Here is a 13,145-nt window from a genome sequence, read left to right as displayed (position 1 = left end):
GCAAATAAAAGCAAATAAGTGGTGTGAGCCTAATATGTAAGGGAGTGGGTACAGGCATTAAGATGAATCAATGCTTGTGTTGATAGGCTACATTCAGGCTACCTTCTCTAACAACAGAAGCCATTCCTTAGGAGTCACTTTGTCTAATCTTCAATTAGACACATTTAGCACCTTCTACCAATTTGATTTGTAATCAGTAAATGACACAAAGCATTCTAGGACAGACGCCATACTATTATCTCCCACATGGATATTTATTACATTAGTAACATTTCTAGCAAAAACAAGTAACAAGTTCAATAACTCAGTAACTGAATTCACATTAACAGGTTTTATTTTGATCCATTAGCCAATTTGGATATTGATCAAAGGGATTAAAAGTAAAAAGCACCTTTTCCTGGCTACATATAGTTTTTAACACAATGGCTCTAAAACTCCAAGCAAGTATCAGATGCAAAACCCAACTGTAGGACTCATTTTAATTAAGACTACAACGTGGACTTGTCTCTTACATTTTTTAAGTTACAACAGTTATTTAAAAACCATATGCTTTAACTGTTGGGCTGAAACCGAAAATACATCTCTGAGAATTATACTCCACAGTAAATATCTTTGTACTTGTACTGAATTCTGGTGTCACTGAGAACCTTAATCTAGTCTAAGACATTTTGAGATAACACAACTACCACTTTTTTGGATACATTTTTTGGTACTTCAGTCAAGTGCTGAGAGGATTTTATTCTAAAACCTAGGGCTAGAATTTAAATTTCCAATACCCCCACCCCCAGGTAACACAATTGTGAATATTCAGAAATCCAGATACCTCTTACTTAGATTATTAACATTTCAGAGCTATGCCTGGTTAAGTGACATTTGAAAAAGACAAATATAGAATTAGCTGAATTTACACTCCTGAAGCCATCTAAACTCATCTTTACGTGCTACATATTTACAGTGTTGTCCAGGAGAAATTAAAGAAAAAAGGCTACTTTCCAAGCTCTATTCCAGATGCCTGCTTATTAAGACTTATAGCTTATGCAGAGGTGAACCATTGTCCTCTAAAATTACACCATACTACTTCTTGTAGAGCTAATAATAAAATACATCAACCCAAATCTTATGAAAGCAGCACATCCTTCAGAGTAACTAGTATATAAAAAGTATCAACATCAGTGGTTTGAATATAAAAATTTATTTTTAAGTCAAAGTATGCAACAAATAAAACCTACAGAAAACAGATTTTTTCCCATCACAATCTGTTGCTTTACCAAATAATATTTTGAAAACACATTCCTTCAGTCATTATAAAGTTCTTAAAATACAAAAGAAATTAAATCTGTAAGAAAGTCTAGTAGACCAGATGCTGTTGTCAGGACTCTTATGTTGGTGGTTATGCTTTAATACATCCCACGCCATCCACCTCCACTCATGCCACCTTGCCCATAGTAACCTCCACTGCCTCCACCACCACGGCCTTAGAGAAAAGACATTAAGAATTGTTTAGTAGGAGGTATCAATGTAGAAATAGTAACAGATAAACTTTAAGTTGTCTGTACCACATATGGGGCTAACAAACTGAACCTCGGTAACCAATGACACTTACCATAACCCCCCAAGCCATCAGGAGTACCATAGCCTCCGCTGTAATTGTTCCCCATTCCCATTCTTCCAACAGATCCATAGCCTCCCTGATTATCTTTAAAAAAAAAAAAAAAAGTTTAAGATTGATTGCTAAGTATCTAACTCCGCTTATTTAAAAAACTTTACATACCCATTCCATCTCTGCCGTAGCCTCCCATTCCAGAACCTCCCATTCCAGAGCCGCCTCCAGGAGTAGAATTCAAGAAGAGTTCAATGTATCGGTGTTCTTTAGAGAAAAAAAAAAAAAGAGTAACAAGGCAGAAAGAAATGATGGATCAAATTTATCAAACATAAAAAAGGGTGACTGGCTAATATTAACCTAAATGTATGCCAGGTAGGGCTAAAATTTAGGTTTCGTTCAAACTGTACAGCCTTGAACAAGTATAGAAAATGTTTTGGGTCTCAGTCTTATCTATAAAAGGACTGATTCATTATTTCAGAACTAGCTGGTACACTTCTAAAAAATATATTCCAGGCCTTCATAGATTGAATGTGTAGCCAGATTTGGGAATCACAAGTCAAGGTGAAATTTAATGGCTTAAAAAACAGATTTGATGACATGCAGCAATAACTTACCAAAGTTGATCAATATACAGGTTAAGAAGTGGTATTATTTTGCAAAAGGCACGGGAACTCAGGCAAATGCCAAGTAACATACCTATTTTCCCTCTTTAATAACTTTAAACTCCAATAATCTGTCAAGTATTAAGAGTCTGAATTAACTTCAATAAAAAGTCCTCTAGAAAGCTACTAAAACCTGAAATTATAAGCAAGTTCACACCTACCCTGTTTCCCCGAAAATAAGACCTAGCAGGACCATCAGCTGTAATGCGTGTTTTGGAGCAAAACTTAATATAATACTGAGTCTTATGTTAATTTTTGCTCCAAAAAGACGTATTATAGCTGATGGTCTGGCTAGATCCTATTTTTGGGGAAACATGGTAGGAAACAAGATAGCATGCCAAGGATTCCACTTACGCATGTTATTCTTATCTTTAGACATGGCAGCTACTGCATCTTCATGTGTCACAAACTCTACATCTGCTTCTCCTGTTGCTCTGCCATCAGCTCCAATATCAATATGCACTCGTATTGGATTTAGTGGTGAGAAGAACTAAATAAAAGATAGCACTTATTACTTATTTTTCTATTTATAGTATTGAAATTACCACATGCCTTGGTTTTTCCTCATTCATTAAAACAAACTCTTCTGCACTGTGTTAAACAAGGCTAACAATTCCAGAGGTTCTAGGAATATAACACTATACACTTGGAAAAAATTATAGAATTATCTCTTCTAAAATAAGCCAGGTGATACTAAATTTAAAAAGAAAAATATTTCTAACCTAGAGAACAGTTTACCCTAAATAAGTTTCATAACCCTAGTACTTGAGAGAGTAAGTATCCCACTCCCAAGAAAGGTATTTCACAGTTGTTTGAAATATTAACAGGTTTCCTAAAAGTATGTGCTGAGAAATTGGGTGTTATGTTTCAGAACAATGGAGTTTGATAAACCTACCAACTATATATGGATAGCTCCCAAAATATATCATTTAATTCTAATCATAAGTTAATCAGGTTTCAATGATCCTAAAAGACACCTGGAACTTAGGCCAATTGGTTCCCAGTAAGATCTAAAGCAAAAATTTTAAGAACTAGATAGTAAATGAATGAGTGTGACTGGATATGGCCCATGGGCTGAAGTTTGCTGATTCTCGAACCAATTTGAAACCAACCAGTTTCACATCAATAGCAGCATGTACTTCCATTATTTTCAGCTCCTCACCTACCATGTAACCTAGAAAGCCAAACCAAACTACTAAAATGTATTGACTTGTTAACGTATTTACACTTTTAAAACTTTATACAAGAGAAGCAATCTTCTAGTCACAACCACTCTATGATCAGTCTGTCACTTAATTCTTAACTGGACTTAAAACTTTTACTTGCTTGAATCCTATGTACATAGGTCAGCACACAACAGATACAAAATACTTATCAACTATTTAAAGATAACACTAAGAATGCTTCAAAACTATCACTCACATTAGCAATGTCATTTTCAGTTGCACGAAAAGGCAATCCTCTCATGTGTACAAAATGACCACCATGAAAACCTGAACTTGCATCACCAGCTCCGCCATAGCCATGTCCTCCCATACCTACAGAATAAAATTTCCAAGATTATAAATTGATACGTGTAGGAAAGAAAGCATTTCAACAAAGCATTTCTTCCCTACGCACCTTTCCCAATTTACACGTTTTTGACAACCTCAAAATTTTAACACAGGTGTTCTGAACATCAAAGAGAATTTACTTTTAAGTATACATCATATAAAAAGCCCGATGTAGGAATGCATTAAAAGATGCCTGAGTTGACTTTATATAAATCACTTAATAAATAAATAAATAAATAAATCACTTATATTACCACTAGGTAGCTGTAAAGCAAATCCTTAAATTGAAAAATGAGTATGTCTTTAATATTTAGTTTACCTCTTCCATCTCTCATTCTGTCATCAAAGCCATCATTTCCATAGCCATAATTATTATAGCCACCATAGTCATCAAAACCTCCATAACCTGCATAATTTGAGAAATACACAAATACACTTTAAAGAGATACATTTTATAATCTAGTTTACAAAAGCATACTAGGTGATAAGCAGTCTGGTCAAATTTTTACAAGTTTACAACTCCCAACATGTGAAAAAAAGCAGTCAACACTTGGTGGAAATTAAAATTGCAGAAAGATACACTTAGATATCAAAATTTTTCACCTATGCCAAGCAGAAAAATGTCAAAATTTTAATTTCTGTATACATTATCTAGGTGCTCATATGTGCATCAATCAAGTCCCACAGCTGGCCATGGGAATTTGTATTTTCATGAACAGGTTTTAAAACCTAGTAGGTACTGAAATTACTGCCATTTCTATATTTCTTGACATAAAGTGTCAGGAATATTAAGAAAATGACAACAGAACCTTTGTTCATTAGATACACATACCACCATCATATCCATCACCTCCTCGTCGCATTCTGTCATACATACTTCCACGCCCAGCTCCATAATAACCCCCTCTTCCTCCTATTGGTCTATCATATGGTCCCGGTCGCTGGCCCAGCAATCTTCTTGGTGGATCATATAATCCTCTGATTTCACTCCTGTTACTTCTGAAGATCTCAATATACCTATTTAAAAATGGTTTAAGGTATAGGTTTCAGCTTAAATGTATTAGAGTAACTAAGATATCGGGCAAAATGCAGTAAGTTTTTCTATATCTAGATACATAAGCCAATTTAAATTGCCTAAATACACCATAAAGTTAACATTTTAACATCTACAAACATAAATAATACTTAAGTTTACATAGACAAATTAGTCATTTGAAAACAATTTATAATATAAATATAATTTTAACTTGTTTCCTTTAATACATGATGTTTAGAAAAAAATTGATTATACAAAAGCATTTATCAACAGCCTACAGAAAATGGAAACAATCTAATTTTAATTTAAGCCAACTATTAGCATTAATTCCCCACCCAAATCTGTAGTTTCCAAGTTAAATTTAGATAATTATCAATTCTTTTAAACTACCCCAGAAAAATGTTACTGTTACCCCCCCATTTAAGCAATAGTGACCCACAACCCCCAAAAATAAAAATTTAACACCATCCCAAACTCTCCATCCCCACCTGTGCCCTATTCTTTCCTTGTGTTTCCCCAGAGCATTTTCTGCTATCTCCTTTGAAGCAAACTGCACGAAGGCCTCCCCTGTGCTTCTCCCCTGGTAGTCCATCGTCAATGTTATCCCATTTGGCACGATTTCCAACCCTTTAACCCAAGGACAAATAACCCCATCAAGGGGAACAGTGTTAAAGGCTGAAACATTCCCATCTGAATCAAATATTTAAAACAAGTCTAAACAAAACAAACAAAAAAAAGCTTAGTTCCCCATCACCCCATAATACAAATGGAAGATTTTTTCAAATATTACTGGATTACATATTTTTGTGACCAGTGTCTTTTAAAATTACACATACGCTAAAAGCCCACCTATATTAAAAGAAAAATAAGCTCAAATCAAATTTATGCTCCATATGCTAATTCATGGTTCATTTTATCACACATTACTCTCAAGTTTATTGCACATTAATTTTTACATATTCTACACATTCTGTATTGAATATTAACTGGAGCACATCCCACAACTTAATACATTAACCAAGATATACCCAAATTAAAAAGTCCCCCAAATAAATGGGTTTTACAAATTAAAAACTGAGTAATACAATGTAAAATTAAAATACTACTAAACTTTGACTAATACTAGAGGTACCTTGAAAGAACTGAACTATTTCCTCTTTGCTGCAACCAAATGGCAGTCCACGAAGTCGTACTGTCCCATCACTAGCGTCATTTGGACCATTATGTTTCATAACCCAATCCATCTCAATACCGTTTGATTTAAATGCTATAAAAAATAAACAAGCACATAAAGCAGTCAATCAAAATATACTCTTGTCAGAGGTACTGAAGAAACACCTCTCAGTGATGCATAACAGGAAATGTAACATAGAGCTCAGTGACACTCATCGACAATGCCACAGTACAACAGTACAACAGCTTTCTGTTTTGCTGGGGTAAGCAAAGACTGGGGAAAGGCTGGGAAACCTAACCCTCCCACCAAAAAGCACTGAACTGAATTTCTAAGGGTCAAATATTATATGTTGCCTAATTTTAAGATAGCTTACATAATTCCACTATCAGTCTTCAAATGCTCCCTATTGCTTGACTGTCATTTAATGTCAACTTTGCCTCTTCCTCCTCTCAAAATTTTAATTTTCCAGGTTTTATTATTCACTTGAATAGTTTGTTCTGCAAATTCTTTAAAACTTCATTACTCAAAAGTTGCACATAGTACCACTATCCACTCATAGTAAGAGCCTAAGTTAAAAGTACAAGTATGCTTTGATGTTGGAAAAATGGCATTACAAAAGCCTAAAATTTATTAGATGCACTATAATTCTGAACATATCAAATTGTTTTTGAAGGGGGAAAAATTCCTATCTCTATTTTAACTAAATCTAGTTTAAACACTCCTCAAGAGCAAGTTGTAAAATGCCTGAATTAAGCTGGATTTGAAAACTGAGGTAACAATGCCACTCAAAGGTGAATGCCTTCCAACAGTATCAGGGTTTTTTTGAAGCCACCTGTTTTAGAAGTTATTGAAAATAGTGTATTAAATCCCAGTTTACTCACTGCTTTACTGTTAAACACAAATTTTAAAAAAATACATTCACATTCAGAAAGTATTAAAAAGGGTACAGTAAGGAGCCCTTTCCTTTCAAAATGAACCCACCCACCCCGCCGCCTTCCCTAGACAACCATCCTTTCTTTGAACTTCCAGAACACTATAAAAGAGGCTAATGCAGAAGTCTTTCAGCTGCAGAAACTTACCAGACCTTACAAATTTCACTGTGCAGCTACAAGGAATCCTACTCACCTGAATATTTCAAACCTTTCCCTCACCACCACCTCCCCTGTAAACAAAACAATTTGTTCAACTTCATTCCTTTATTTATGCTCAAGGATTTTATTTCGTGTCAACAGTATTCACTAATATTTAATTTCAATAAGTATGATCTAATTATCAGTGCAACTGTTAGGGGCAGCATCTGCAAGGAGTAAATTTTCTTTTTCCTAGAATCTACGCAGTTAAAATAAGCTAATGTAGAAATTTTCAAAAGTGGTTATTAATCAAATATTTCTGTATATAAATCACCACCCCTGGGACCTGTTGTTTTTTAAAGCAAGTATCCTAGGTGCCATTGTAGACAGACCCAACATGGAAATAATGCAAATTTTTATCTGACATTACATCTAATTCTTATGCACACAAATAACTGGTATGACCTTTTTAAGATAAAAGAAACTCTGGGTTTGAATCCCTAGTCTATCACTCACTGGCTACTTAATCTTCGGCAACTGTAAAATAAAGCAGTGGTCTGAGACAGGATGACCATTCAATGGTGGCCAGTGTTATCTACCACCATGAAGAGGCTTGGTAGAATTAATGAAATGTACCACAAACAAAATAACTGAACCTTAAAGGATAGAAAAGTACTGAGTCTTCAAGGAGTAAGGACTGTTACAAGTCTTTTCCAAAGTCAACAAAGGCTTACATTTTCATGTTTCCTTAGAAATCGTCGAAAGCAGAGAAAAAAAAGCCAGGGTTTTGGGAAATGTTTACTACCATATGTTAGCTAGATAATTTTAAAACACTGTTCTAATATAGTAGCCCTGAAAGAAGAGGGCCCCTAATCTGTTTAGGGAAAAAAGTTGAGACATTATGAAGACCTACCATTTTCTTTTAATAAACAAACTTTAAAAAAAAAAATAGCACCAATTTAAATAACAGCCGTTTCCTATAAAGGGCGATTTAAGAGAAGAGGGAGGGAGTATCCAACATCACACATTAATTTCTTATGAAAAATCTAAGAACTTTGCAAAGTCAATCTAAACTGTTGTGAAAAGACATTAGTGTGGTGCTTTTTATCATTTAGCACTTTTTTTTTTTCAATGTAAAAGCTACAGTTTTGGGGAACAAACACAAAAAAAATGGAAATTGACTTATCCATACTGCAAATCTTAGCACTTTCCAACTAACACTAGCAAGAAAACTAGTTTTGATTTTTTTGGTTCAGCCCATACCAATGAGACCAATATAAAAACAAGTAAAGTACCATCTAAAAACAAAAACAGAGACATACACACTGAACTGTTTTAAATTAGGGAAAAGTTAACCAAATTCGGAAGAAACTTTTATAGGGCAAGTCTCCTTCCTATGTGTATGTGGAGTACAAAATAAAATTAAAAAAAGGCATACTATTTTTCTCTTCAAAACTCAATGTTAGAGTCTAAAATTCTACTTACAAAACAAAAACCAAGACAAGCTATAGTCATACAAAAAGACAATCAATGTGCTTTAGTACCTTCATAAAGTTGTTTCAGAAACTACCTAATAGTTGTTACTAATTATTCAGAGTCCATCTCAATTCTGCTTTTAAGAATAACAAGTGTTTAAAAATAATAAAAATCACAAAAAAGCACCAATTAAAAAAAATCATCAGTGGAAATATTAGGATAACTCGAGTCAGTTTTGTAATTTTCTAAACATTATGCTAAGTGAGACACCAGTCACAAAAGACCACATACGTGTATTGTATGATTTTAAATGGATTGTTTGTTATGCAAATTTTATCTAAAAGCTGTTAAGAAAATGCACCTAACAAAGGCCAATGAAATATAAAATATCTTTACAAGAGATTATACTGTCTTCCAAAGTATAATACTTAAAAGGGTTTGATGCTCCATAAGTTAACTTTCTAAATGGTAGCCCACTGGTCCTAAAACATGAGAATGAACTTCAAATTTTGGCAAAACAGTGGTGATGTTTAACTGAAATGGTTTTTCGTTATTCCCTCCTTCCAATGTTCTTGCTCTATTTTGAATAAAAAAAAGACACACCACTAATACTTAAAGGTGAGGTCACTAAAAATGAGTTTTTTCTAGAAGAAAGTTACCATCTACTACAGTTCAGCAGCTTGTTCATCAAAATGAGGATACCAAGAAAGAGCATGGTTATTAAAAATACAAAGGCAATTTGATGGATTTCCAGATTCTGATGCAGATGAGGGCAGAAAAAAGATCTCTAGGGCAATCCAATTAGGAAAGCTGTTATATACTACTTTATAGGGTAACTGGGCTGTCTTTTCAAAGTCCACTAAAATAAAACATCTTCAACAAGAATGTTTTTGTTTTTAAAGCTGGAAAAGTAGAAAATAGACTTCCTGTAAAGACCCATATGCATTATGGGAAACTCTTCTCATGTCTTGCCTGTCCCTTTGGTACCGTGAAAATCACCGAGCCAGTTCTCCTGTGTTATAAGGACCAAAAATCATGGCAACCACATGACTTGGATTTGTTTTTCTGTTGAGTAGGTGTATTTCTTGGTGAAAACATTACTATCGTCCTACACTAATGCCAACAGCCTTCGCACAAAATACAACTCTTGCAGGTATGTTTTAAGCCAGTAAGTCAGCGCACACCCCCCCACACACACACCCTTTTCCATTACTGGTTGTTTTAACCGTTTCTCAAATGTAAAAACTGCTTAAGTTCTAACCCAGTACGGGCCAAAACTACACAAAAATCATTGCTAAACCATTCCACCCCCGCCCCCGAGTCCAATAAGCCGTATCATAGTCACAGTTCACTGGGCCCAGACGACCTATTTGAAACATGCGCATTTCACATTCCTGCTTTATAAGTCACCCACTTTTCTGCTTACAAAACAATTACCCACAAAGTCTTTACGTGTAAGATAAGCATGAAAAACACCCTTCGGAAGATGAGTACGTACTCTTTTCGAAGTTCCGAATCTGGAATATAAGGGCCAGAAAAGCGTCCTTTATTCCTCCCCGGAGACTTTTCGTTTATCTAGCTGCCCTAGAGACCAGAAAGCTAGGGGGAGTCCTCCCCTTTCCCCCCGCTCCCCGTCCGGCAGCCAAGCCTGGCTTAAAATCCTTCGCCACCGGGCGGCGGAATCACAAAGGAGACCGTCTGCCTCCTTTGTCCTGGATTTGGGAGTTGAGCGCCTTCGTCGCCATGGGCTTTCCTCCCCCAGCTCCAGCCTCTCTCATCTTGAGAATCTGCGTCAGAAGTCACTCGCAGTCCCGCCAGCCCAGGTAGCCCATCCGAGACTGCGGAGGAAGGGAGGCCGCGGTGGGAGGCCAGGCCCATCCCGCGCCATTTCCATCGGGAACGCGCCCGCCGGCCCAGGTCCTCCCCCCACCCAACTGCCCGGCCTTTCCCTGCTCGTTTCGTTCCCCGCCTTCACCCCTCCAGGGCGCTTTGACCACCCTTTGGCCTTCTAAATCAGTTTTCGGAAGCTGAGGGGCAGAAAGTAGAAAGAGAGAGGAAGGGCGGGAAGCCGAGGTGGCCGCGCCACCGTACCCAAAATGGCGGAGGCCAAACCAGCAGGGAGGGGAACTGCTGGATGACCCCCACTTCAGGCCTCGGCTTCGTCCACTGAAGTCCACCTGAGCAAGTCCTCCCACCCCCGGCATGCCGCCCTCCTTGAAGTGGGAGATCACCTGGGAGGCGCAGCCTGGCCTCGTCCGAGCGGCGACCTCGCACTTCACCCCCACAGCACCCCTCCCCGTCTCTTTCGTCCTCCCGACTCCGCTCTCGAAACCACCAGCCCAACCTACCCCCTTTTACTTCAGATACCCTGTCGAACGACAACAGCGCCGATTCCGGGGCTCGCGATGTCCGATCGTGAGGAAGAAGTCGCTCGCCTACTGTAGCGGTCCCCACAACGGTTCTTCCAACCGTCTCCGGCGGAGGCAACCGCTATGGGAGCTGCGCAGCGGAGCGACTGGCTTGGGGGGATGGGAAAGCGCGAACGAGGAGGGGGTGGGCGGAGCGAGAGCAACGAAGAGGGTCCGGCCCCGTCCTCGCGAGATTAGAGTTGGTCCCGCTTTGGCGCGGGCAGCAAGTAGTACGCTTGCGCACTGGTAGGCTGGCCCACTGGTGGAGGGGAGGTGTCGAGGGCTGTCCAGTTAGAGAAAGGGGCGGAGACTCCCGCCCTTCCTGCTTACCGTACAACCACCGAATTCTCAGAGTCCACCTTTCTGCCCTCTCCCGGACGATAAGGGGCGGTCGTAGTCCTGCCAACGTGTGTTGAAGGAACCGTGGTGTAGCAGTTTGAAAAAGTTCTCTGGTACTCTGCCCCCCCAAGAACAAATTCCATAAAGGCCCCGCCCGTACCCTAACGTCGTCTGCGTGGAAAGGGCGCCACGTGGTTCGGCTGCCAAATGCAAGGAGCGTTTTTCTCGTCCACCATGTTTGCATTATACAGTGAAAATAGGAGTATTTCTCCGCCGCGGAGATTCAGAAGTGCTCCCCAGGCCCCAATTTCGACTCTGGAGCTAGGGCTCCAACTTCGTCGGGCCCTGGCGCTTCCGCACCCCGCCCCCCCCCAGCGGGTTTAGTCTGGGGGGCTTCTTGATTGATTTCCTCCCTACCACGTCCCTCTACAAATCGCTTCTCGCTTTCTCCTCGCCTTTGCGCTCTCTCTCTCTGGCCTTTCATCTTTTCCACTGTGTAACGTCAGTGACGGATCAGTCGTTCACGGCCGACTTCGGGTTTTCGAAATAGAGCTTTGCATCTTTGAAAATGGCGCGTACAAGTGACATCTAATACTTTTTCGTTGTGCTGCCACCAAGGTTCCTAGTGACACTTTATAGCCTTTTTTTAATTAAAAAAGAATGCAAGCCCAATTTCTGGGAAGAGTGGAGGGCAGTACTGGTAAAGAGATCAATGCAAATTAATGTCCAACGTGGGAACATACATGAAGTGAGAGGGAGAAAAAGAAATGAGTTTGAGCACACTTGTTCCTGTAGGTTGGAAAGGTGGACAAGACTAGGTGGTAGACCCTCAGTACCCAGCCAAAGACTGGACTTTGTACTACAGATATTGGGAAGCCCGTAGAGCATGGCGTAGGGGGCGCAGGGTGTGTTAACAGTGGAGAAGCTTGAACAATTTTTTCCTCCATAGGAGGAAATGTGTAAAGACAGGAAGCCAGTTACCTTCAGATAATGGCAACTTCAATTTCATGGCTTTCATTCATTCTCAAATGTGCTTAAGACAAGTGTGGGACAGTGAGAATTGGTTAGGTCATAGTGCTGTACTGCCTTTCTTGAGCCCAATCCTTCAAATACCCCTCAAAAAAGGGGCAAGGGACGGTGTGGTCATCATTAAAAGAGACAGAAAAAAACAGAGTAATGTAATAATAGCTGACGTGTATTGAGAGCATGCTTGAGCTAAACGCTGCGCTCAATTCACTGACTCTATACAACTCTGAAAGATTATTATTATCCCCAAGTTACAGATGAGGTACCTGAGTTCTAGAGAAGTGAGAAAGTTGCCCAAGGTCACAAACCTAGTGGCAGAAGCTAGGATTTGAACCCAAATGAATGGTTTTACTCCAGGGACCAGGGACTTAAAGAACTAACCTTCCTGGGTTGCAAATAATTTAACCATGCTAAGGGAACAAACATCATTTTAGGCAAATTGAAGTTACTTCTCCTAATAAACACTAGAGTTGTGATCTCAGGAGACATTGCTGTTAACAATTTATTGTCTGGAGACATTTGAACACGCCTGAAACGATGTCCTGGTGTCATTGACACTGTGAACAACCCCCCTCACGCCCCCTCATTTTAAAATAATTTCTGTGTTAGTAAGTCTCCAACCTCCCACATTTCGGATGGAGTTGTGTTCCTCCGTTCAAGTTACATCCCTACGTCATCCTTTCAATCTTTCAACCTGATTTGATGGATGGAATTCTGTAATCCCTTTCACCCTTTGCCTGAATTCAAACAATCTATTTACTGCCTTGTTTTGAGTTTGGCACTGCACATACTTACTTT

The 13,145-nt window shown here is 38.8% G+C and overlaps 2 protein-coding genes across 11 annotated transcripts in view; one reads left to right on the top strand and one right to left on the bottom strand.

Moving 5' to 3' along the window:
* The window catches only part of PBLD (phenazine biosynthesis like protein domain containing), a 43,564-nt gene that overhangs the window by 2,253 nt on the left and 28,166 nt on the right, over positions 1-13,145 (top strand). Inside the window, exon 1 of one of the 3 annotated variants that reach the window (XM_081074891.1) lies at positions 10,259-10,397. The exons of 1 other annotated variant lie outside the window; for it this stretch is intronic. The gene's annotated coding sequence lies outside the window, so the exon portion shown is untranslated. Of the gene's footprint in view, positions 1-10,258; positions 10,398-13,145 lie in introns of those variants that run through there. One more of the 3 variants, XM_081074890.1, reaches the window with a different exon arrangement.
* HNRNPH3 (heterogeneous nuclear ribonucleoprotein H3) lies at positions 231-11,112 on the bottom strand. 8 transcript variants are annotated; one of them, XM_081074884.1, is made up of 10 exons: positions 10,942-11,112; positions 5,987-6,121; positions 5,343-5,481; positions 4,696-4,835; positions 4,138-4,224; positions 3,688-3,803; positions 2,620-2,755; positions 1,772-1,867; positions 1,604-1,696; positions 231-1,474 (listed from the first exon to the last, which is right to left on the bottom strand). In XM_081074884.1, the coding sequence occupies exons 2-10, from the start codon at positions 6,096-6,098 to the stop codon at positions 1,398-1,400; spliced, it is 996 nt and encodes a 331-aa protein (XP_080931010.1). In that variant the 5' UTR covers positions 6,099-6,121; positions 10,942-11,112; the 3' UTR covers positions 231-1,397. The 8 variants fall into 8 exon arrangements, with proteins under 8 accessions (XP_080931010.1, XP_080931013.1, XP_080931008.1 ...); XM_081074887.1 differs by having other exon boundaries at positions 4,651-4,835; positions 10,942-11,111; XM_081074882.1 differs by having other exon boundaries at positions 4,651-4,835; positions 10,923-11,102.

The sequence above is a fragment of the Rhinolophus hipposideros genome (genome assembly GCF_964194185.1).
Source record: "Rhinolophus hipposideros genome assembly, chromosome: 15".
NCBI lineage: Eukaryota > Metazoa > Chordata > Mammalia > Chiroptera > Rhinolophidae > Rhinolophus > Rhinolophus hipposideros.
The sequence above is the reverse complement of the archived record's forward strand: the minus strand, read 5'-3'. Positions and strand labels throughout refer to the sequence as shown.